The sequence below is a fragment of the Stegastes partitus genome, unplaced genomic scaffold, assembly GCF_000690725.1.
Source record: "Stegastes partitus isolate 25-593 unplaced genomic scaffold, Stegastes_partitus-1.0.2 Scaffold1220, whole genome shotgun sequence".
NCBI classification, from domain to species: Eukaryota; Metazoa; Chordata; class Actinopteri; family Pomacentridae; genus Stegastes; species Stegastes partitus.
Genome location: NW_007578951.1, coordinates 135833 through 159635, shown reverse-complemented (window position 1 = coordinate 159635; position 23803 = coordinate 135833). Strand labels below are relative to the sequence as shown.

Sequence of the window (23803 nt, the reverse complement as noted above, 5' to 3'; positions counted from 1 at the left end):
TGTGTTTAGTGACTTATAATGTGCATTCCTAGTGAATTATTCCTTGCTGCTCCTCTGATAGAGCCCATGTTTACAGCGCTCTGAGAACAAGGCGAGTCTTCCCCTTGACTCTGGCCTCTCAGAGCAAGTTGTCTTGTTTTGATAAGAGATTAGGAGTGGTGAGGTCATCGTGTCGACTCCTTATCTTGACAGCCATTTAAAGGGCATGTGTTTGCCGGCCCTTTAACATGCTTTCCAGCCCCTTCGCCATCAATCGAGTTCATACAAGTTGACTAAATTTACTGCAGTTTGCCTGATAGCCACATTAATAATTTAAGCTGACGATTGCTTGAGTCACATGTCATTAGCAGGTCATCATTTTCTGTCTCATACAACTCTTTGATATGCAGTGCTGGTGGGATGTTTTGCATCATTTGCTAACTGAACCATCAGAGGGCATCATCTCACAACGTTCCCAGAAAATCTCACCTTATATTCAGCATGGAGACTCGTAGAAAGCAACGTGTATAAGAGCAAAAGGGATTAATTTACTCTCCAACTGTTTGTCTGAGATGTTCAGTGAGAGTGTTTTTACATGACATGGATTTGGAGCAGTCATTTCATATCAGTTCCTTACTTCACTGCTACCTTTATGCAGCTTTATGTACTGAAACAATGCATGTTTACATATAACTGCAACTTGCTCGTAGCTTTTGCACAACATACAAATATCCATAAGTGCATCATCAGTTACTCTACTGTTTTTATTATTCCTAATATACCAAATATGCTACCTTTAAAAGAAATAAGCTAACCCACTGTTTGCAGAGATACTCTTGCACATGCTATTTATTTTCTTTCTACTGGATGTTATGTTTTATATTTTGTACTTTTAAAAATGTCTTGGTTGTGTGACTGCACTGACAGGATCGCTGCTTAATTTTAATTGTACATGATAATAAAGGCATTCTGTTTTATTCTAGAGATAGATTTATCTGCTGCAGTTATCTTCAAATCAGCTCCGTATCCGTCTCAAAACTTCTCCTCACATTCACAAAACCTCAGTCCATAGCAGAAGAGAGATTATATAGTGCATATGAGTGTGTGCATGTGTGTGTGTCAAGGCCGCCCAGAGATGAGCCCCACAAGGACGGGGTTAATCCGTCTGGTCACACAGCCAAGGTAGTGGATACGTTTGGGAGGAGGGAAGAGCCACCTAATCTGATGTCCCGCCTGCTGCTCATCCCAGCCGCCAGCGGCCTGGACTGGGGAGGGTATTGCTGGGGATAGCGGCCCTAACTGGATTACAGGACAGCACATGTCAGTGAAAGGGCACCTGGGCACACAAACACATATGCTGCGCACACATACGTCGTCCACGCAGGTGCACAAGCAGAGCAGATTAGTAGGAAGTGCATTTTTCACCTCCTGCAAGGAGCTTAAACTCCTTACCAGCTGAGAGGGACAAAGGCTGTCGGAGCAGCTCTGCTTCTCTGGCTTTTCTTTGCTCAGTATTTGAATCTTTATAATCATTCCCTGCAGCTAAATGACTCCCTTTTCTTCCAGATATCTGTTTAACTGAAGTGTCAGGTGGCTGAGATAACAGGAGGATGGAGTCGGATCCAATGGAGGGAGGAGAAGCCGAGGCCCAGACACCGGAGATCCCCGAGGTCAGGAGCTCGGACGCGTCGGGGTTCGAGGTGACCGCGGAGCGTCTGGAGCAGCTGATGAAAAGCATGGGGGTGCTGCTGTCGGACGTGGAGCAGCTGAGGGGCCACTGCAGCCACCAGGCCACCGAGCTGCTGCGCGCCGCCGTGGACCTGAGGCAGCAGCAGGAGGAGCTCAAGGAGAGCTACGCTGAGCTGGCCCGGGAGATGCAGGAGATCGTGGACACGGTGGACGACCTGTTCAGCACCAAGAGTGCCTTTGAAGCCAAAGAGAAGCAAGCACAGAAGCTGAACAGGCAGCTGTGAAGGGACCACAGAGAGACTGGCAGACTTTGCTTGAGAGAGAGCGTGAAGAAAAACAAGGCTGTGTGGGGTGGTGGTTTGGGATTTGTAGATACAGTTTGGAAGGCTTTGCTGATGTGGTGAGGTGCTGAGGTTTGACACAATGCTTTAATGAGATGTTTGAATGGTGTTATATTGAGTTTTTGTTGTGCAGATTGCTTTTTTTAGGTCTAAATGTGACAACCACGATCACTGAAAAAGGAATTTGTCACATCCTTGAATCTCTATTATGAAACTTAGTTGAGTGAATATCATGCAATAGAAAAAAAAGAAAGCAACTCCCAAAAAATAAGTATAACCATCACCTGGCTGTCATACATTTAATAAAAGTCAAACATTTTGAATTTAAAGGAACAATTTGTCGTATTTCTTTTGAGCTGGATGTGCTCCCGTCCTGAAGGTGATGACGAGCCCCTCCAGATGTCTGTGCTGCTGCGTGTCGACTAAAGATTTACTTCTGCTGTCATCAGTTTTTATTTCCAACCCACACACCAACATAAGCACAAACACTCTCATGCATCAGTTATTTTTTCCTTCCCGTCGCTCAGGCGTTGTGTGTTGATAGTAAGTATATATTTTTACTCTCGGCTCCTCCAACGCGCTGAATTTCTGGCACAGGAATGCTGCTCTTCACCGATTCTTTCATGCGCTCTTCCCATCCAGGATATGCTCCACTGCGGTTTGACACTAAAATAAGACTTAAAGCGATGTTTACCTCCCACCAGCCCCCGTGCTGTGCCTTATTGGGCTGTATTTAGTGGTTATGGGATGTGCAAAAGGAACAATCAGTGGTCAGTAACCTGCAAAAAGAGAAAAAAAATCACTCAATGGAAAACTTTAGGCTCTCTTGCACTCTAAATCACACTTTAAGGTTTTTTTTAATGCAAAATTTCAATGAATATAATGAATTTTACATTTGTTGTTTACAGATGAAATGAATAAATGATGCATGCTGGCATTTGCTTTTTCTTTCTCTGTGTTATGCAAACGTCACATTTCTGCAGGAAATTCCAACTTAACTTTAAAAGCATTTCAGATAAATGAAACCGTCGACTCAAAACTATACCATAAAGCTATAAATAGCCCGGAGGAATGTTCTGCGCCAAACCCAAATCACACCTTATATTTATTGTCAGAAAGTAAAGTAGTGGACAGAGAAAACCTGTGTGTCTCCGTGTGGTTGAAATCTGACACTTTGTGGGCTGTGGTGCTTCTGAGCAGAGAGGGTGAGAAGATAGAAAGCTGGGTGCCACTGCTCACTTTCACATCCCTCCCTGCTCCTGGTCGAGCCAACAGGGAATTCACTTCAAGACGGTAAGTGAGGATCTTAGTGGATTTACTGTTTGCATGTTTTCATCTGTCTTTGCATATTTTCTATTATTATTAATCACCAGGAGAGGAATCAGAAGAGGCATCAAGGAGTTTTGGTGTCATCTGATGCACTCTCATGAGTTACTGTGATCATTGTTTGTATTAAACACGTGTATTTGCACTTTAAGTTGACTTATTTAGCTTTTATTTTCATCAGCAGTTGGATCTGTGAACATGAACATCCTGCACGTCCTGGGACTCCTGCAGCTTCTGGCTGTACCTGCTTTTACAGTGAGTCTCCATTTAAACCATTTTATTCTACTAATTGCTCGTCAGCATGAGTAATTATTCAGCGCAGATAGATCAAATAAATCCTAAATGTCAACATGAATAAAAAAGCCTATATTTCCTCTGTGACACGTGACGGCGGTGATGCTGTTTGTATGTCACAAGGCAGGATTATACGGACGTTATGCAACATGCAGGAGATGGTTTGTGGCCAAATGTTCCAGCGTCTATTTTAGAGTCTATAGCATGCTCTTGGTGTGCCGTGGTGGTTCGTGGTGAGTTCTGATATGTTGTATGAGAGTACTTTATGTTCTGGACGCTGGGTGAAAAGAAGTTCACTTTGTTTTTAGCTGACGCGGCCAACCCATGACTACTGGGGCGAGTTCGGAGCCTACGGGCCCTGCAGCAGAACCTGTGGAACAGGGGTGGCAATGAGAACCAGGAAATGTATTACCTCAAGGTAGGCCAGGGGCTAGAAGCTTTATCTACTATTAAACGTTTGAATCTCACTCAACATAAAGACTCGACTCTGTTGTCACTGCTCAGCCTCAGTCTTTGTTCTTTCTTCTCTCCTGCAGGACAGACGGAGGACATAACTGCATAGGATCCTCCAAGTCCTTCAGAACCTGTAACACACAAGTAAGGATCCTGTTTAAAAGAAAAAGAGGTATACACTTAGCAATAATGTGGGTTATCTGTTATATTAATTCCATTTTCTGTCATTGTAGGACTGCCCGGTCGGATCGAGGGATTTCAGAGAGGAGCAGTGCTCCCAGTTTGACAGAACGGACTTCCAGTCCAAACGCCACTCATGGGTGCCTTACTATGGAGGTACATGACTTACTACAGACTGCACAGCCACAATATCTGTATCAAGAAGAAATGATAAAGTATTCAACCCTACTTGGAGTCAAAGAGGTGTCAGGATTTATCAGGTTTTTCAATTAAATAGAAGTTCCCATCACTGGATAAACAGCAGTGAGAGGCCTTCATGTAAAGCAGCTGTCTGCTTTTCCTGACCCTTATCACGCTAGCAAATCAAATCCTGTGACATCCAAAGGAAACTAGAAATTATGCGCAGACAACATTTGCTGACGTATGTGTCTTTAACATTCTAGCATCCAATCCATGTGAACTGAACTGTGTCCCAAGAGGAGAAAACTTCTTCTACAGACACAAGCCAGCGGTGGTTGATGGGACGCCGTGCTACGTGGGCCGCACTGACATCTGTGTGGACGGCGTCTGCAGGGTGAGATCAAACAATTACAACTGTTCAGTTATTTACAGATTTTTTTGCTTTCTTATAATTGTTCTCTAATATTTATCCAAGAAAAAAATGACCAAGCTCTGCAGAATCTTCCTTCACATTCAGATCTATACGATGAGTCATCGTTGCACCTTCAGGACATAAAATCCCTTCAATGTTTCTCGCTACTCAGAAAACACATGTTTAGTTAAATGTGATTTCTTCTGGATGTTTGAGCTTCACTGTGCAGAATAATGTAGAGTTTGACACCAAAAAGCTGTTGGAAAAATGATTTGAAAATGACAAAAGACCATCTGTGCTCATCTAAAATCAATTTTTGGACCAAAAAATAATCACAGATTCTGGATTTGTTTTAAGAATTTCTAATTAGGTAGTTGATTTTTTTTTTTTTAATTAAAAAAAAAACAAAGCAATTTATTCACTGCAAAATTTCTTTTTTTCTTTACTTTAATAGCTCCATGGTGCTCTTTCGTTTATCGGTGTTTGCCTGATTAATTTAGACCAATTCTCCATCTTTTGTCCTCTTTCCAGGTACTGACCCATGGAGAGTTCATGGGCTTGGATGACGACACCAACTCTGTTCACTCCGTTGGTCCTGTTGTTGTCGCCGCTCATCCCAGTACGACGCTCACATACATTTACAAAACGGGCGTGTACGGGGAGTGCTCGGCCAGCTGCAACGGAGGCATGCAGTACCGCAGCGTGGATTGCTGGGCTCAGGACCCGTCCAACCCCCGTGTGGTGGAGGAGACCAACTGCATCACCCAGCGCCTGCAGAGGCCAGCCAGTCAGCAGGCCTGCAACATGCATCCGTGTGCTGCAGAGTACAGCGTGTCAAGCTTCAGCGTGGTTTGTGTCCAACCGCAGAGAACTTCTTTACTTTAATTATATGCTGCTGCTGCTACACCACAATCCAGAGCACAGTGAAATACAACAACAGCATCCTAATAAATGTCAACTTTTGCTGCATTTTGCATTTTCCAAAAACAGTGAGAATAACTTAGTTTTATAGTCAGTTTTCAATCTATTTTTAAATGTTGCTGTATCTAGAATCACTGGTCCAACATAGACAAAACCAGAAGTTATGGTTTTATTGAACAACATTTGGCATTTGGTTGGGATGAATTCATGGACGGGCGAGATTTGAATTTGCTGTCTCATGTGATGTTCAGTGTTCAGTGACCTGTGGCGAGGGACAGCAGACGAGAGAGGTTCACTGCGTGGGACAAGGAGGCCAGCGTCTAGCTGACCATGCCTGCAGCGGACTGGCCAAACCTGCGTCCGTCCAGGCCTGCCGCCGGCCCGCCTGCCACACACACATCACCTGGCATGTGACGGAGTACGGACTGGTAAGAAAAAAGGTCATTTGGATTGCAAAAGTCCAGAAACCCACTTTACCTCCACATTACTGCCCTCTCTTGCCTCTTCAGTGCACCAGGAGCTGCGGCGGCGGCGTGAGAGAGAGGAGGGTGAACTGTTTCGACACAGATTTGAACCCGTACCCGGAGTCTCGGTGCGGATCGGCTAGCAGGCCCGTTTCTGTGGAGACGTGCAACTCACAGGCCTGCCCTGGAGTGCAAAGTGAGCAACATGTGAACATCCTGCAAACTCTCTTCTCTTTATCGTCTGTGCTTTTTTCTGGTTTTAATAACCTTGTTTCACTGCAGCCGTCCCAAGTGTGCAGGACCCGAGGGTGGTGGAAAGCACCGTGAGAGGATTCGTGCCCTATGTTCCAGAGTATTCAGGTATGCTGGGAATGTCGCTGTGGAAATGTTATTCTCTTTCTTTGCACGTTTGAGCACGCAATTATTTTATACGTCTTCATGTGTAGCCAGAGCAGCAATAAAATGATGCAGAAGGAATTTGAGAAATGAACGCTCAGGCAGCTATTTCACTGGAGTTAAACTATATTTCTGAATGAACGTTTCTCCAGGCGAGAGGGAAAATGCACATTAACTGAATCTTGTAAATGCTGCTGTCTAGACCATGATTGAGCAATTTTCTATAACTCGCTGGCGAACACAAAGCCTGTACTGTTTCTAATAGATTTTAACGGATGGCCATATTCAGAATCTAAACATATCCACTGTAAACATGACTGCTTCATGTGATTTTAAACCTTCTATAAACAGAATAAGCACACACAGTACTCTCACATCTACGGGATGCACAGTAACATCACGTTTGACCTCGTCTGTGTTTACTGCAGCTCAAAGGCCAGACACGAGCACGGTGTACGAGTCCTACCCTCGTGTGGTGGGTCCTCACTGTGAGCAGTCTTTGTACGGCTGCTGCCCCGACGGCCACACCTCCGCCAGCGGAGCCGGGCACCAGGGCTGCTCACCAGACGACTGTGTTCGCAGCAGGTAACGAGCTTCCTGGATCCCACTCTTGTAACCAGCAGAGAACATTAATGATGAGAAGCTTATTGAATAAAAGAAGAGGTTACCGTGACTTAAAAAGAAATCTTTTAATCATAGGTTTGGTTGCTGTTTGGATGGAGTGACGCCAGCTCGAGGATTTGGACGGGCTGGATGTCCTGAGTACCAGACAGCTGTGGTAGGAATCCTGTCTTTATTTCATTTTATTTCAATGAATTTATAGTTAAATAATTCAGATTATTTAATGATTTTATGATTAAATATTGGTTTACCTTTTGATGAACTTGTTTTTTTTAGCCTAATAAAACAATCGTGAATTAATTTTTTGTGGCTCTTTGGCATCATGAGAAATAACCAAAGTCATATAAAGACATGTGTAGTTTAAACAGAAAGCTAAGTTACACATTGAGTTTGTTGAGTTGGACACAAAAAACAGAAAAAGAGGGTCTAATAGAGAACTAATTAATGCAAAGAAATAAAGTTATTTCCTGCAAAGGATCAATAAAGAATCTGTTGATCTAAAACACTGCTGAGATGCACTTTGGGGATTTTTTAAAAATATTTATTTTTGAGCTTTACCATACTAGCAAATACAAGAAAGAACATTGCAGCTTCTGCAGCACAAATCTTGAAAATGATAAATAACTGGATTATCTGACTTTTATATCAGAAGCTGACCTCTAGATAGGAGCTTTTAACTTGCTATGTGTTAGCATATATGAGCCAGAACGTTGCCTAATACCTCGTGGGTCCACATCATGGTGCCAAAACAGCTCTGACCCATTAAGTTGTGGACAGAGACCCTCTGAGGTGTCCTGTCTTGGCAGTGGATCCTTTGGGTTCCATGGGTTGGTGCGGCCCTTGGATCCTCGATTGGATTGAAATCTAAATGTGGAAACTGATTTAATGTCTTGTTTCTTGAGCAATTCCTGAGCAGTTTCCTTGCAGCGTTATGATCCTGCTGAGGGAGGACACTGTGGATTGTCCATGTCAGAGTAACACATCAGGGCATGGACCTATGGTTGAGCAGAAGCCTGTGTTGTAACATAATGATCAGAGTTTTTTTTTACCTCGCCTGTCAGTGGTTTTAATTTTCTAGCTCATTTGTGTATATATCTGCTAAATTCACCAGACCGACAGTAGATTTACTTCCTTTCTCTTCTCCTCACTCAGCAGGTCCCATCTGCCCCCGTTGCCTCCCCCTCTGGTACCGTGTGCGCTCTGCCTCGTGACGAGGGCCCCTGTGACACCTGGAAGGTCCGGTTCTACTACGACTCTGGTGCTGCCAAATGCACCGAGTTCTGGTTCGGAGGCTGCCAGGGCAACGGCAACAACTTCATGTCGCTGGAGGCGTGCCGAAGGGAGTGTGCAGGTGGGATGAGCGAGCCGGCAGCCGCACCTCGCAGAGACCCCCCAAGGAGAGGGCCCTTCAGGAGTATCCTGAGAGCGAGAGCATAACCATGATTACCATCAATACCTCCAATAAACGGGATCGCTCATGTACCCCTGTATGAAACAAAACACATGATATTTGTACACAAGTGTAGTATATATATGAAGATATATGAAGATGCAAACAATCGTGCATTGTAACACCAACCATATAAACGTCAGACTTTAAGGTAAACTGTACCTAATAACCATTATAACACACATAATCACAGCTATTGGATCTGATTTTACCATCGTTTTGATCTTTGGAATTTTCTTTGTGATGATCAAAATATTCATTTGTGTGTTTTGCCTCATGGGCCGGAACCAAAATAAAACCGTGTGATTACCCAACTTAAGTCATAGATCGAATAAAGACTTTTTCAGCTTTCTGGTAACCTTGGAATTGTTGTGATGTGTCTTTATCTTCATCTTCATCTTCATCTTCAGTGCTTTAAGAAAGTGCACTTCAGTGAATATGAGCCCTCTTTCATTTAAACATTGGTCTGTTTATATGCAACAAAATCACAGGTCTTGATGTAACCGGCTGTGATTAAAGTACCAGTAAATACAGTTTTATGTAACAGAGTCCTCCAGGATTCTCATTTTTATTATTTTATTCTTCAGCTGTTTGCTTTTACTCAAATACGTTTCTGAGACAAATGCACTTCCTCCTTCACTGACTGCTTTGGGCTCTGGCTACTTTGCAGATTAGGACATTAAACACAAACAGGATACGATCAGTGTCTAAACTACTGTAAACTGCATTAAGCAGCGAAGAGACTAAAATGCTAGGTAGGCATTTATTAATACTTAAAAATAACCCGGTATTAAATTATTTATTCAGTCAACCTTTATTTAAACTCACCTTGGGACATTGGAGTAATGAGGCCTCATTAAGAATGAAGCCAACGCAGGAAACAAAAACAAGAATAAGGCCACGCAAATAAGAAACTTGGATAAAAAACAAAATAAGAAAAGGCAAAGTTGCTAAAATACTAAAAATGAAAATCAACCAAAACAAGAGCAGCTGGACACAGTTCTGCATATTATTCTTGGTTGCAGGTGCACCTAATATATATGTAAATAAAGATTATATATATAAATAGAAATAAAGATGTAAATATATATATAAAGATGCAAAAACACATATATTGCACTGTTATGACTACTATATATATAAAGAAGATATATAAATATATATAAAGATGGAAAAAAACACATTTATATATATTTATAAGGATGAAAAAAGAAAAAATAGATAGATAGATAGATAGACAGATATAGATAATGGCTATATGCTTTCACTTGAAGCAGTGTTTTTCGGTTTGCTGTTTTTTTTTTCATAGCTTTTTTCACCCCTTACAAAATGCTTCTAAACACACGCACAAAATAAAATTCAATTTTGCAGGTTTCAAGCCCAGACTTTTATTCTGAAACTACAACTTTTATTCCGAAGCCGCGTCTCTCTACAGCCAGAAAAGGACCTACGTCATTTCCGTGAGTATTTTTGATCAAACAGCTCCATCGCACGGGGATTTGAGTGGGGGTAAACACCGATTTTTTGTTGCACTTTTGTATCCCTAACAAGCGGAGAGGGCTTGCAGCAAACACAGACATGGTAAGCGTGTTTAGTTTCACCTTTTCAAGCGGTAATAATCCCCAGAATTAGCCACGTTAGCTCCTGTTAGTCTATCACAGCTAAGCTAGCTAGCTAGCTACGAAGCTAACGTTCACTACTCTTTTCTTACACGTATTTACTGTCATTTCTTCTGTCCCTGTGATTATATAGTTTTATTATTAGCATGTAAGTGAATCAAATTTGACTGAGAAGCCTAAAACTGGATGAAATAACGACATGCAGGACGTTTTGTAAATGGCGTTAAGAGTCGGTGGTCTGCTGACTGACGAGCATTAGCTCCTGCTAGAAACAACTGGGCAGAAGGTTTTACTCTCATTGTACCAGCACAAGACTCAGAAACGTCCCATCGACTGCAGATGATTCAGTGTTGAAGGGAGAAACTGCATTACTGTGTGTATTAAACATGATTAATCATTTTACAGTCGCACACAATTTTGCTCGTCCAGCCGACCAAGAGACCAGAGGGCCGCACGTATGCTGACTATGAGTCAGTGAATGAATGCATGGAAGGTGAGTCTGTGCAGCTTTGTCTTTACATTTAGGCTTCAGCTACATACAGCTTTATTCTGTGCTTTTACACCTACATACACTAAAGGATGACCACAGTAATTACTCTTAAAGTAACCACTGAATAACCAAAATGAATCTTACAGCCATGTGTGTACAAAGCTCAGTTTGTTAGAAACAGACACACAGTTAAACAACAGTCACTCTCCAGCCTGTGGAGAGTGGTTTGTGGTAAACGAATAAGTGTGAAAGTGACCATGATATCAGGCTGAGAGGTTCTTTTCTTAGTGAACTGTGGAGTGAAGTAACACGAGTCCTTGTTTCATAGTGTTTTTAATGGGTTTTGGACAAAAATAGAACAACGGAATAAGCTGAATCAGGCGGAAAATAACGATCAAATCTGTGTTGGTTTTAGTCTTTTTATGGGGTTGGACTTGGAGAAGAATATAGAAATTAATTACCAAAGGTGACCTTATTAATGAGGTCACATAATAATAAAAATAACTTTATTTGTGTGGCACCTTTTGAAGTGTCTTAGAATATAGTAAATGTCATATAAGACAAACAATGAAAACAAATTCAAACCAACACATACATCCTAAGCATGCAGTATAACAAGATATAATACTTAAGTTTTGTTTTTGATTCATTCATTTTTTTAATAATGCACATTGAGGACAGCAGTCATCAAAGTGCTCCCACAGTAGCAATAAATAAGACATAAATAAAGTGTTTACAAAGTTTGTTCAATCTGAGATGAGTTGTAGGAAAGAGAATGAGGTTTACTGTACTTGGGTATAAGAATATAATAAACATGTAGTATGTTCAAAGTTTCTTAAACATTATATTTCTTAGTTATTAGATGGTTTGTGCTGTGTGATGATAGAGCACACTACATGCACGATATGTGTACCATAACCTTTCAACATCATGCTAGTAAGTTGGGCCTTTTATCCTCATTGTTTTGCTCAAGGTGCAGAAAATCATTAATCGCATGTCAGAGTCTGTATGTTCTGTTTCAGACTTTTATCCCCTTTAATAATACTGTATTCATCCTGTCCCCCTTTGGAGAATGCTATTGACTTTACTGTGTCTCTGATGCACCTGTTTACATCGACAAAGCTGCTGTGCGCACCAAACTAAGCTTGAACTGTTTTCCCTTGAACCACGGTGCTGGAGATGATTTTCACTGCAGCCAGTATGTCCTACATCTCTGTTCCAGGTGTCTGCAAAATGTATGAAGAGCATCTGAAGAGGATGAATCCAAACAGTCCCTCCATTACGTATGACATTAGTCAGTTGTTTGACTTTATTGACGACTTGGCAGATCTGAGCTGTCTCGTGTAAGTATGATTTAGTGTGTGTGTGTGGATTTGAATGAACGCCAGCCTTTTATCTGGGTGTGTTGATCACTGCCAGTAAAAATATCTTCTTTTTTTTTTTAAATTCAGCTACAGAGCGGACACTCAAACATACCAACCATACAACAAAGACTGGATTAAGGAGAAGATATACGTCCTGCTGCGGCGTCAGGCTCAGCAGGCGGCAAAGTAGAGGCGTCGTCGGTGACAGGTTGTTGTCCTGCTACACACACACAGGAGTTCACGCTGCACTACAGTTTCACAGCGTCTTATTGATCTGTGTATGAGGACAACATTGTTCGTCTGACAAGGGGATTGTTTTCATATTACATTACACATCGTGAAGGGAGTGGGTCTGAAAACAGGGAGAAATATGTGGGCTTTATACTGAAGATGAGTCATTTGCTTGCCAGCATATGCATGCTAGTATTTTGTTACACTATCATGAGAAAGAGGCTAATGGCTGCAAGGACTAACTTACTGATGGAGAGAGATCCCTGCTTGAAGAAACTCTCCACAGGCCAGATCATGACATCTGTTTGTTTGTCAGACTTTTAGTTTTCTTCTTCCCTAAAAGCTATGTGACCTGTTTTTTTGTTTTTTATATATATATATAAATATACCTTTACTGGGTATTTGAACATGCTGTGGACTTTAAATGCAGCTGATACGTTTTTTAAGGTGTGAATAGTGACGCCCCCCTAAATCGACCTGATCCCAAGAAGAATAATTTTCCACATTTCATCTGTTCTTCTTCTATTACCACTGTGATGTAAAATGCTGTTTTTTGTAAACATTTTGTTTTGTGCAGCATCCGATTTCAACTCTGTTTCATGTTTTCTTTGATTTAAAGAAAATAAACCATTGTTTTCTGACTGGTCTCTGCTTTTACTGGTGGTACAGTGAGGAAATGTCTTTCTACAGGTTAGGCTCAGACAAATACTGACACAGGGTGGATGGTTCCTGGATGGTAAGTTGTATAAAAAGCTTCAGACAGAATGTTGTTGGTTGTGGATGGGACCTCTTTTAGAGCATCCACTGATCGCTATTAGCATCAGTGGCCTGCAGTGTTACTGTCTCTTTAAATGTGGCGGGCTGCCCTGTTGTTGCCGTGCTGGAAACCCCGTACTGACTCTGAAGGGACCCAAGATGGCTGAATACTCACGGGGGGCACTTAGCAATTATCTGAGCAAGACGTCGGGAATGAATGGCAAATAGCAGTATAATGTAAATCGTAACATTGAAGTGATTATACGACTCCAATTTGTTGGTTTGCATATTTTTTGGGATGCATGAATAAGAGTAAGGAGAGAGTGGTCTCTCCGCGGCCCCGAGCCAGAACATGGCGGAACACTTGGGGAAGAAATAGCAGCTAACGCTAGCTAGCTGCCGTATTATTTAAAGGAGAAATAGAACCATTGCTTCAGAGTTAAACCGCGTCCGTGGTCAGCAAGTGTGAAATAATGTTATCGGTGCACAACTCTGGTCAGTTTGCTTCAAAATGTGCTTTAGCGTTGAATGTGCGGAACGTAGGCTGTTAGCGTACTAGCTAGCTAGTTAACTCGTTAGGTCTGATAGCTAACGTATCTGGCTAGCGTTACATGCAAGCGTACAAAGTGTACTAATAAGCGGGCAGAGTGTTCGGTGAGCCAGTGACCGGAACGATTGGGTTTATTCTGAATACTCCACCCTCGGCTGTACGCTAGGACTTTGTAATGTCTGTCAGCCCTTGTTTTGTCGATTAACGCCTTAGCTAGCGTCAGTGTCCTCCGCTCTGTAAATTAGACTGTCGTTAGCCTGCTACAATGGTCTGTGCGCTGATTCTGCGTGGCGCTTCGCCCGCAACCCTGGCGAGATAAGTTGAGGCAGCTCGTCCCAATAATCAGATATTGTAGTTGTAACTGCAGAATAGATTCTCCCTGGGTCCACGACCAGGTGTTCCACTTTTGAGCAGCTTCAAAGAACTGCTATCCCGGTTGACCCCTCACGCAAGTTGAGTCAATACTGCATTGTCGAAGTGAACAGGTGTAAAACAAAAGTGAATTGAAGTTGTGGCGTTACTAGGTGAGGCAGACACCCTGTAAAAGCCAAGAAGGTCCGGGAGGGGGAAACCGGTTACAAGCCACCTGCCAGGATGACGGACACCCGACGACGAGTCAAAGTCTATACCCTCAATGAGGACAGACAGTGGGACGACCGTGGGACCGGCCACGTCTCTTCGTGCTATGTGGAGCGTTTGAAAGGCACGTCTCTGCTGGTGCGAGCTGAGAGTGACGGTAAGTGAATAATCAAAGGCCACGTCAATTTATAGATCACTTGGCTGTCGTTGATCCTGGTTGCTCAATTAATACGAACAATGCGGGCTAATTTTAACCATCTGTATCACCTGCCACGGATGCAACTCGTACTCGTGTGTAGCAACACCCTAACCTACCCTCATTGTTTTTAACCTGACAGGTTCTCTGCTGCTGGAGTCCAAAATTAACCCAAACACAGCCTACCAGAAACAACAGGTCAGTATGAAGCCAGGTGTAGTGTAGTCGCATATCATATGGATCTGACCTCTACTGTGTATTGATTGGTAATTGGCTTTGTTTTTCTGTTTGTAAAGGATACGTTGATAGTATGGTCAGAGGCTGAAAATTATGACCTGGCGCTTAGCTTCCAGGAGAAGGCTGGCTGTGATGAAATCTGGGAGAAAATATGCCAGGTAACCCTACCTCTCGTGTGTCTGCTCCATCTGTGCATGCATATCATATCAGTGCTTGTGTGTCTGGTTATATCTGATGCCACTCATGTTTGTCTCGTCTTTAAGGTGCAGGGAAAGGACCCTTCGGTGGACATCACACAGGACGTGGTGGACGAGTCTGAGGAGGAGCGCTTTGATGAAATGTCGTCGCCGGGTCTGGACTTACCGCCATGTGAACTTAACCGCTTGGAGGACCTGGCCGAGCTCGTGGCCTCCTCGCTCCCATCACCACTGCGACGCGAGAAACTGGCACTGGCCGTGGAGAACGAAGGCTACATTCGCAAGCTCTTGGAACTGTTCCGCGTGTGCGAGGATTTGGAGAACAGAGAGGGACTGCACCACCTGTACGAAATCATTAAAGGCATCTTCCTGCTGAATCGCACTGCACTCTTTGAGGTTATGTTCTCTGACGAATGCATCATGGACGTCATTGGCTGTCTGGAGTTTGACCCAGCACTGCCGCAGCCGCGGCGGCATCGGGAGTTTCTCACTAAGACAGCCCGATTTAAGGAGGTGATCCCCATCTCTGATCCTGAACTGCGTCAGAAAATACACCAGACGTATCGGGTGCAGTATATTCAGGATATGGTGCTGCCCACACCCTCTGTTTTTGAGGAAAACATGCTGTCCACCTTGCACTCCTTCATCTTCTTCAACAAGGTGGAGATTGTGGGCATGCTACAGGTGAGACAGGCAGAGATGTGGGAAGAGGTTTGCCAGTGATGGATTTTATTATTATTATTTCGCAAGATTTATGCATGTGGCACACTTTTCATTTTAAAAAATAGCTCCAAGTATATGAACTTTATTTATACAGGCTTTTCAAACACACAGATTATCAGACTCCTCACACAACAGAATTTCTTCCAGTAGTGAGGCTTAAACCTTACAGTAATTGCAGGATTGTACGTAGCTTAGAATACCCAGTCTGAGATTGTTTGCTAGTCTTTTATGGTCATGTGACCTTTGTGTTTTTGTACTGTGTCAACTCAGCAGTGTTTATGTATGACTGTCTCCATAGAGATAGAGAAGTGTTGTGTAAATCAGTTATGCTGCGCTAGAGGAAAACCGAAACGGGCACACTGTTGACTCTGGTGCGCTGTGTTGTGTGGCGTTCTGAAGTTAAACACCGCTGATACGAACCTTCTCTTCCTCATTTTCCATGAGGCACAAACAAAGGTCCCGACAGTCACTAACCGAGTGTTCTCTGCATTTAAACTGACATGAATAACAAAGACTGCAACGGTTCTTAAAAAAACCCTAAATGTACGTTATTGATTTGGGATTGTGCATTTAGACTAAAGAGGGATTTTTATGTCGCAATGTTACTGTGCTTGTGAATTTTATTTTTGTTAAGATGAATTTAGCAGACACACAGCTGTGCATGTGAGGATCACTGATACCCTGACCTGTTGATCATCTTCTCACTGCTCTCCCCTTCCCCTTTTCGATGTCAGGACGATGAGAAGTTCCTGACAGACCTCTTTGCACAGCTAACAGACGAGGCAACCGATGACGACAAAAGACACGAGCTGGTATGCCATAATTTAATCAGAGGTTATATAACAGTGCTTCTCCTTGTCTCTTGTCTCATGGAGCTGTGTCGCTTTGTTCCTCACAGGTAAACTTCCTAAAGGAATTCTGTGCATTCTCACAAACGTTACAACCTCAAAACAGAGACGCCTTCTTCAAGACATTGTCGAACATGGGCATTCTACCTGCACTAGAGGTCATACTGGTGAGTGTAGTGACCTTAAGCATCGCAATCAAGTTCATTGTTGTTGTTTTTTTTTTTTGGTTGCTCAAATGTACAAATAATTTGGCTCTTGGTGTCGGTGCCGTTGGTAGCGGTTCTGTCATTGTTGTGTTTTCTGTTGCTGATAAATTGATGAAGGACAATCTAGGGGCCTACTCGTAGAAGAATCGGTGCATGTATTCATTTCCTCACAACGCCTGTTGCCACACACGAGAACATGTTGTTGAGGAAGCAGGATCAGACTCCCTTATGATCCCTATTACGTATCACGTTGCACTGTGTTGTGACTGAAGAGATGATTTCATTATTTGGAGTTTTGCATGCAGCGCTTGCTTAACCCTGGACGTTTAAGTTGCTAGTTTAAGGGTGTTTCTGTAGTTTCTCATATGGATCATGACTCGGCTTTTTTTATTCTCGCAGAAGTCAAAAGAACTTGTGCTGTTATAAAGCAAAGCAAACATCTGGCTGCTTCTTATAATGTTAAGCACTGAGGCTTAGCATAGAGCGAGCATACGTAGAGCAGTAAAACAGTCATCAGTGCTGCTGCTGCTGCTGCTGCTGCTGCAGTGTACCATGGTATTATTTGGTTCGACAAAAAGCAGTGTGAGAAGGAGCGTTTCTGCTTTTGTGTTGCATTTCAGGTGAATTTTCAGAAGGTGTGTTACCTGTTGGGATGGGCAGCTCCATTAACATCGTGTTTTAAATACAAGTAGGGAACAAATTAAAGGAGAAATGACACAGTGTGACAGTGAGGTTCTGGTACCTCGGCATTGATTCTCTAAGTCTCTGGAAGTCAACAGGAGATTTGTGCTTTTGATGATGACGGTGGTGGAAAATGCTGTCTTGACTCATGGCTGCAAAATCTTCTGTTGGTGTTCAGTTGTGTTGACAGCTGGTGATTTCAAATCCACTGCATTTGATTCACATCCTTTTAATTCTTATCAAACCATTTGGTGATCACTCGTGGCCTGTAGATGGGGGCATTAACCCTCTGAACCCCACAATCCTGTGGTAGGTTTGAAAGGCTTGTTATTGTCAATAAATTGCTAAAATTTTGCCATTTATCAGAGCCAGGAGCTGTGAAAAAACAGAAAGAATTGAAGGTTTTTCACATAAACTACACATCTGTGTTATGAAAATGATCCAAAATCTAAACGTAATTGTGTTTTTCTATCCAAATCGCTTTCTTATACACGTCTCCATTAGAAAATGTGCTGAAAATAGACTGGTTGCACCAACCAGATCGTGTAAAAAGCAAAACTCTGTTTTCCTTGGCGCAACTGTGAAGCCATTAGTAAGTCGGCTGCGACCAACACTGATGTGACAAAAACGTAGTGATTTTTGGCTGAGCTGGCCTGAACTACAGGCTGTGTGTACACACAGAAAGATGTTGCACATGTTGGGTCCAGGTTTCACAGTTTTTACTAAGTAAATAATCAAAGAAATTGGATTCTTGTTTTTTCTTATTTTGTGGTTTATGTAATTATGACTTTGATAGAGTGCACAAAATGAATTTTTGAATTTTCTCTACTAGCCGTTGTGCGGCTGTTTTCTTTGGCGTGCAGACTTTATGTTGCAGTGAAAACGAGTCCACGGGGAGTCAAAGTGTGACAGAAGAAAAAGAAACTGCTGCGGTTCAGAAAGTGAAGAGACCTCTCCTGTCAGGGCAGACGTGTTTCATCATAGGATAAGGCTACGCACTTAGAACAGCTTTGTATCGTATTTGCAGTGACCTTTTCTTTTAATTTGTCGCTCATCTGTACATACATTGAGAAGTGGCTGCTCCACATTCCTGATCAGTTATGTGTGGATCTGATCTGGATGTTAACGTAGAAACCGTTTGTACAGATGCAAAACGAATAATGGGCGTTCTGCAAAAGAGGGAATACCACGTTTAATTCACAGATAATGTGCATTACTGGTTTGTAAGTGATCCAGTCACAGATGAACAAAACTCACTTTGAAATGGCAAATATTCACGTGTTAGTTTACTCACTGAGAACACAGAAGGGCTCGACTTGATTTACAGCAGATTCGGTTGAGATGTGATGTGGTAGACCTCAGAAAGATCAGACATGGTCCATCGCATGTTTCCTTTGCTGCCATGTTGAAGTGAAGTGTTTGTTGTTACCGCTTCAGTTTTTACACGTCAGTGGAAGCTGTTGTTTTTCTCGTATTTTACCAGCATCTGCAAAAACAACAACAACAGTCAATTTGACACAAAGCAGAAATTAAGAGAAAAAAATAACTAATTGTTCTGAGAAAAATAAAATCTAGCTGATTATCCTGCATCTGAAAAGCATCTGAGGGTGTAACTGGTGATGTTCCTGTCTCATACCTGACAGTAGAACCCACTGTCCTGTTGGATTAAAGGCCCTCTCAGGTGAAACTCATTTTACAGTTAATTGACACTGACACTGTTTGTTTTTCTCAAACAGGGAATGGATGATGTACAGGTGCGTGGGGCAGCCACAGATATCTTCTCTTATCTGGTGGAGTACAACCCCTCCATGGTACGGGAGTTCGTCATGCAGGAGTCTCAGCAGAACGACGATGTGAGTCTATATATGACGACAGTTAAAGGGAACGGCGTTCACGTCATCACGCAGGTTCATGTAAACTAACAATTATTTGCCTTTCAGGACATCCTCTTGATCAACCTGATCATAGAGCACATGATCTGTGACACAGACCCAGAGCTTGGTGGAGCAGTGCAGCTAATGGGTCTACTACGGACTCTGGTGGATCCAGAGAACATGCTGGCAACGGCAAACGTGAGTTTGGATGTCGCTTCTATGCACATTAGTTTATGTTGATACTCAAACAGTGATGTCAGTCAAACTTCCTCCAGCTGAGACACGTGTACGGTCCTCTCATTTCATTATAGATGTTAGAATAAAGAAACCAAACATGTGTACGGTCCTCTCATTTCATTATAGATGTTAGAATAAAGAAACGACGTAGTACTGAGTTCATCATGTAGTTGGGAGTAGAAGCTGTTGCGTCTTCTACACATGCAGAAGGTGAAAGTGTTACCTGTCTGTGGAGGTTTTTGATTTGAAAACACATTAGTCATATCAGAAAGGAAAAAAACATCGGTACTGGTGGATTTTCCTGCTGATCAAGTTACTCTCCAGTAACTAAAAAAATAAATAAAAAAGGCATCAGTGCTACCACTCTAACAGGTTGGGCTACAGAGTAGCACCTTCACTCTTGTTTTCAAGCGTTGGGAACTGTGAGAACATTTGTTGTTGTACATTTCAAAGTCATTCAAGAGAGCAAGTAAATGGTCTCTTTCTTTGTTCCTCTCAGAAAATGGAAAAAACCGAGTTCCTGAGCTTCTTCTACAAGCACTGTATGCATGTCCTGTCGGCTCCCCTGCTGGCCAACACCACAGAAGAGAAACCGAGCAAAGGTACTGGATGTGCTGAAGCTGTGCTGTTTTTATGGATGTATGTAAAACAGGTGTTTTGTGTCGCTTACAACCTTCCTCCCCTTTTTGTAGATGATTTTCAAACATCCCAGCTGCTGGCCTTGATTTTGGAGCTGCTCACGTTTTGTGTCGAGCATCACACCTATCACATCAAAAACTACATCATCAACAAGGATATTCTCAGGAGGGTACTGGTGCTCACTGCCTCTCAGCACGCCTTCCTGGCACTGTGTAAGTCACACATGTTCTCAGCTTGATCTCAGACTGTCGGTACTTGTTAAGTCTGTTTCTAATGTATGTTAAAGGAGTTCAGAGATCAGTAACAGTCTGTGTTTGTGCGTGCACAGGTGCCCTGCGCTTCATGCGGAGGATTATTGGTCTGAAGGACGAGTTCTACAATCGCTACATCATGAGAAACTTTCTTTTCGAGCCCGTCATCAAGGCCTTCCTCAATAACGGCTCCCGCTACAATCTCATGAACTCGGCTATCATTGAAATGTTTGAGTACGTCCGTGTGGTGAGTATCCCTCTGCACAGTTGCCAGTTTTCACAACTCTGGTTGCGCCAGAAACTGAAGATTTGCACAGGCAAAGTGGCACCAAATATTCACTTTACAAATATAACATTTGTTCCACATAGTGGGTCTGTTCTTCCCGCTGTCTCATAGAGCAACCAGTCTTTGTAGCAGTAGAGATGATATTTAACTGAGAAATGTCCAGGAGTGTGATTATCAGCATATAAAGGACATGTTGCCTGCGGGTCCATCGCCGTCTTAAAGAACACACATTTTTATTCAGTGTCACTACTTGTTTTAAACTGATTTCTTTCCTGTTTTGTGGCTTGTCTCCTTAAAGTTCAGCAGCTTGTTACTGAACACAAAACCCTCTGAAGCCAGTCGTGTCTTACAGTATTACAGGGATGGTTTATGGACTTACTGGTTTTACTCAGTGTGAATACACATCTCAGTTATTAGAGTTCTTGTTCATTTGTTTCTGTGAAGTTTTGTGGGTTTTCCCAGTTCTCTATTTAGTCAAGTGATCAGTCATTTCTATATGAACCTTAGGTTTACATTACATGTGATTTATTGTCAACCCACATCCCTAAAAGTGAAAACTTCTCGGCCATACAATGTGTAATCTGCTGATTGTGATGCGTTAGTGTAATCGGCCCTCTCTTTTTCTCTTTCTTTGTACCTCATTCCACCTCCTCCTCCTCCTCCTCCTCCTCCTCCTCTTGGCCTCTGTCCTAAACTCTATTCCCTCCCTTTTTCTCTTTCTTGGTTTTCCTCTCCTTCTACTGTGCCTTTATTCTCCACTCTCGCCTCCCATTGCTCCCAGGAGGATGTGAAGTCTCTCACAGCTCATATAGTTGAGAATTACTGGAAGGCTCTGGAGGATGTGGACTACGTCCAGACATTCAAGGGCCTAAAGCTGCGGTATGAGCAGCAGCGAGAGAGGCAGGACAACCCCAAGTTGGACAGGTGAGAAACTTACCGCTGCAGTACTACGACCACTGTTAATTATATAACGAGTGAGACAAGTCCTACATGTGTCTGGCAATAGATGGAAAAGGTCTGCATGGTGTCTGACCGTTCATTCAGTATGTTTGAGAGTAAAATGACTTCTGTCCTCATGAGTGTAAACGCGTGTACGTTTGAAGTAGAGCCTGTTGTACGTGTAGCATGTTTGGACATTTCCCCTTTACACTTGTGTTGCACTGACTGTGTACTTGTGCTGCTGGTTTCCTTTGTCTGTTTTTTAAAATTCCTCCTGTGTTGTTTTTGTTTGTTTGTTTATTTATTATACTTTTGTTATCTGCGATACTGAAGTGAGCTCGAACTCATGTGTGTTGTATGCATAGACTGTATAAAAGATGGACGTAGCTACCGTGACGTCACCCGTTGGTTTCTGCACTGAGAACATGAAGCCAAGGTTTTGCTACTTCCTGGTTGACATCTTGGATTTTTGGAGCCAGTGACACAAAAATCGTGGGAGGGGGGCGGAGCCATAGAAGCAGCGATTGGTCAGACGGATTGAGAGGCGGGCCCTCTCTGCCCCGCCCACATTTACCACGTTCTGCTCACTTCATCTGCATCGTCGCTGCCGACTGTCAATCAAGCCAGCCACGCCCCTTGCCCCGCAACATGTTGTTTTTAAAAATTCAGTATTGATTTATTTTCAGACTGGCCACCTGATCTCTGGATCTGACCATGAAAACTAATAAGAAAACAATCCTGAGCTGTAGGAATGCAGTATTTGGTGATCTGTGATCACTTCTTTTCCAGTTCCAGTCTATGGGAGCCAGGGCTTTGTGGAGCCAGCAGCTAGTGGATGTAGTGATACTGCAGGTTTTTGACACATTCGGGTTGGCTTCATTTTTCAGGGCCGGTTGCTACGTCCGTCTTTTATACAGTCTATGGTTGTATGGCATGTTTTCAAATAAATGCAGTTAGAAAAGCTGTTTAGTTTTCTATTTAAATAAAAACAAGTTTTGATTTTTTTCTGTGTTCATACTGATTACACATTAAATGTTTGCTGCTCACATTAAGCAGCACGTTGTTAAGAACACTGAAGTGTTGTCAGAGTGTACGTTGTCTGGTCATCACTCAGCTGTGCGTTGTCCTCTGCAGCATGCGCTCCATCCTGAGGAACCACCGCTTTCGTCGCGATGCACGGACGCTCGAGGACGAAGAGGAGATGTGGTTCAACACAGACGAAGACGACCTCGAGGACGGCGAGGCAGTGGTTCCTCCGTCTGACAAGATGAAGAGCGAGGAAGATCTCATGGAGCCTATCACCAAGTTCATGGAGAGGAAGAAATGTACGTATGGGGAAAGCGTCGTTTCCTATTTCTATTGGGTGAAAACTGTGGGATTGGAGGGAATCACGTGCTGTAGTTACTACAGGACAGGATGTTTTAGTGTATTAATGGCTGTTATGTTAATGGTTGTTAATGCTAAATTGCTAGCAAGCATAAAAAACTTGTCAACTGTGCTGTGGTATGATTCTGTGTTCTCTGAGATAATGTAGTGAAGAAAGTGACAAATTTATTTTATGCTAAATGTTATTGGCTCATTTTAAATCCAGAATCTAGCTTTACCATCTTGGTGATTTGATTGCCTCAGTTTGATCGATGCTTTTTTTGTGTGTTATTTGCCACTACGACTTTAAATCTGTAGTTTTAGTTTGGCTTTACGCATAGTTGTGGTAAATGACTAGTGCCGTTGACCTCAAAGGCACAAAACGACGTGCCTTCATGGTGTCTTTATGACAGCATGTAGAGAAAATGGTGGTTATGTCGGTTTGGTTTAACATGCTTGTACTGAAACGCACTGAGTCTCTCTTTTCTTCAGTCACACACACAATAAAAGAGGAATGTATCTGGTCAAAGCTGTTGAGGTTACAGAGGACAACATGATGTTCACCCACCATTTCTCATCCACCTCTCCTCTTCAACCCCCAGTGAAAGACACAGAGGAGAAAGAAGTTTTGGGCAAGTCGAGCTTGTCAGGCCGACAGAACCCCAGCTTCAAACTCTCCTTCTCCGGCTCTACTAAAACCAGCCTGTCCAGCCCTCCTTCATCTGCCTCATTGAACCCAGGGTCTCCAGGATCACCAGGGTCTCCAGGCTCAGGGGCACGAAGCTCACCCTCCACCACAACTGTAACCACTAGGGTAACTGTCAACACT

General features: G+C 42.8%; 3 protein-coding genes across 4 annotated transcripts in view; all 3 read left to right on the top strand.

Moving 5' to 3' along the window:
- Positions 1 to 3247: 3247 nt before the first annotated feature.
- paplnb (papilin b, proteoglycan-like sulfated glycoprotein) lies at positions 3248 to 9072 on the top strand. Its single transcript, XM_008297434.1, has 13 exons — positions 3248 to 3302; positions 3517 to 3590; positions 3938 to 4047; positions 4166 to 4226; positions 4316 to 4418; positions 4706 to 4836; positions 5386 to 5703; positions 6027 to 6203; positions 6285 to 6435; positions 6522 to 6599; positions 7064 to 7220; positions 7335 to 7413; positions 8409 to 9072. Exons 2-13 carry the CDS (start codon positions 3534 to 3536, stop codon positions 8691 to 8693), a joined length of 1707 nt encoding a protein of 568 aa, XP_008295656.1. The 5' UTR covers positions 3248 to 3302; positions 3517 to 3533; the 3' UTR covers positions 8694 to 9072.
- Positions 9073 to 10182: 1110 nt separating this feature from the next.
- erh (ERH mRNA splicing and mitosis factor) lies at positions 10183 to 13013 on the top strand. The gene is made up of 4 exons (XM_008297435.1): positions 10183 to 10287; positions 10731 to 10818; positions 12038 to 12158; positions 12267 to 13013. The coding sequence occupies exons 1-4, from the start codon at positions 10285 to 10287 to the stop codon at positions 12367 to 12369; spliced, it is 315 nt and encodes a 104-aa protein (XP_008295657.1). The 5' UTR covers positions 10183 to 10284; the 3' UTR covers positions 12370 to 13013.
- Positions 13014 to 13307: 294 nt separating this feature from the next.
- The window catches only part of smek1 (SMEK homolog 1, suppressor of mek1 (Dictyostelium)), a 12659-nt gene continuing 2163 nt past the window's right edge, over positions 13308 to 23803 (top strand). The window contains exons 1-14 of one of the 2 annotated variants that reach the window (XM_008297433.1): positions 13308 to 14452; positions 14634 to 14689; positions 14788 to 14886; positions 14992 to 15609; positions 16383 to 16460; positions 16547 to 16663; positions 19120 to 19236; positions 19324 to 19455; positions 19994 to 20096; positions 20187 to 20345; positions 20462 to 20631; positions 21455 to 21594; positions 22744 to 22934; positions 23577 to 23788. In XM_008297433.1, coding sequence (XP_008295655.1) covers positions 14311 to 14452; positions 14634 to 14689; positions 14788 to 14886; positions 14992 to 15609; positions 16383 to 16460; positions 16547 to 16663; positions 19120 to 19236; positions 19324 to 19455; positions 19994 to 20096; positions 20187 to 20345; positions 20462 to 20631; positions 21455 to 21594; positions 22744 to 22934; positions 23577 to 23788 — 2334 coding nt within the window. In that variant the 5' untranslated portion in view covers positions 13308 to 14310. Of the gene's footprint in view, positions 14453 to 14633; positions 14690 to 14787; positions 14887 to 14991; positions 15610 to 16382; positions 16461 to 16546; positions 16664 to 19119; positions 19237 to 19323; positions 19456 to 19993; positions 20097 to 20186; positions 20346 to 20461; positions 20632 to 21451; positions 21595 to 22743; positions 22935 to 23576; positions 23789 to 23803 lie in introns of both variants that reach the window. The other variant, XM_008297432.1, reaches the window with a different exon arrangement.

Bases quoted from the DNA above. Each gene is read 5' to 3' on its own strand.
- erh (XM_008297435.1), top strand. The intron at 10,819-12,037 runs GTGAGTCTGTGC...TCTCTGTTCCAG, and splicing joins AGTGAATGAATGCATGGAAG to GTGTCTGCAAAATGTATGAA. The intron at 12,159-12,266 runs GTAAGTATGATT...TTTTAAATTCAG, and splicing joins GCAGATCTGAGCTGTCTCGT to CTACAGAGCGGACACTCAAA.
- paplnb (XM_008297434.1), top strand. From the start codon at position 3,534: ATGAACATCCTGCACGTCCTGGGACTCCTGCAGCTTCTGGCTGTACCT. The intron at 3,591-3,937 runs GTGAGTCTCCAT...CTTTGTTTTTAG, and splicing joins TGGCTGTACCTGCTTTTACA to CTGACGCGGCCAACCCATGA. The intron at 6,204-6,284 runs GTAAGAAAAAAG...TTGCCTCTTCAG, and splicing joins ATGTGACGGAGTACGGACTG to TGCACCAGGAGCTGCGGCGG.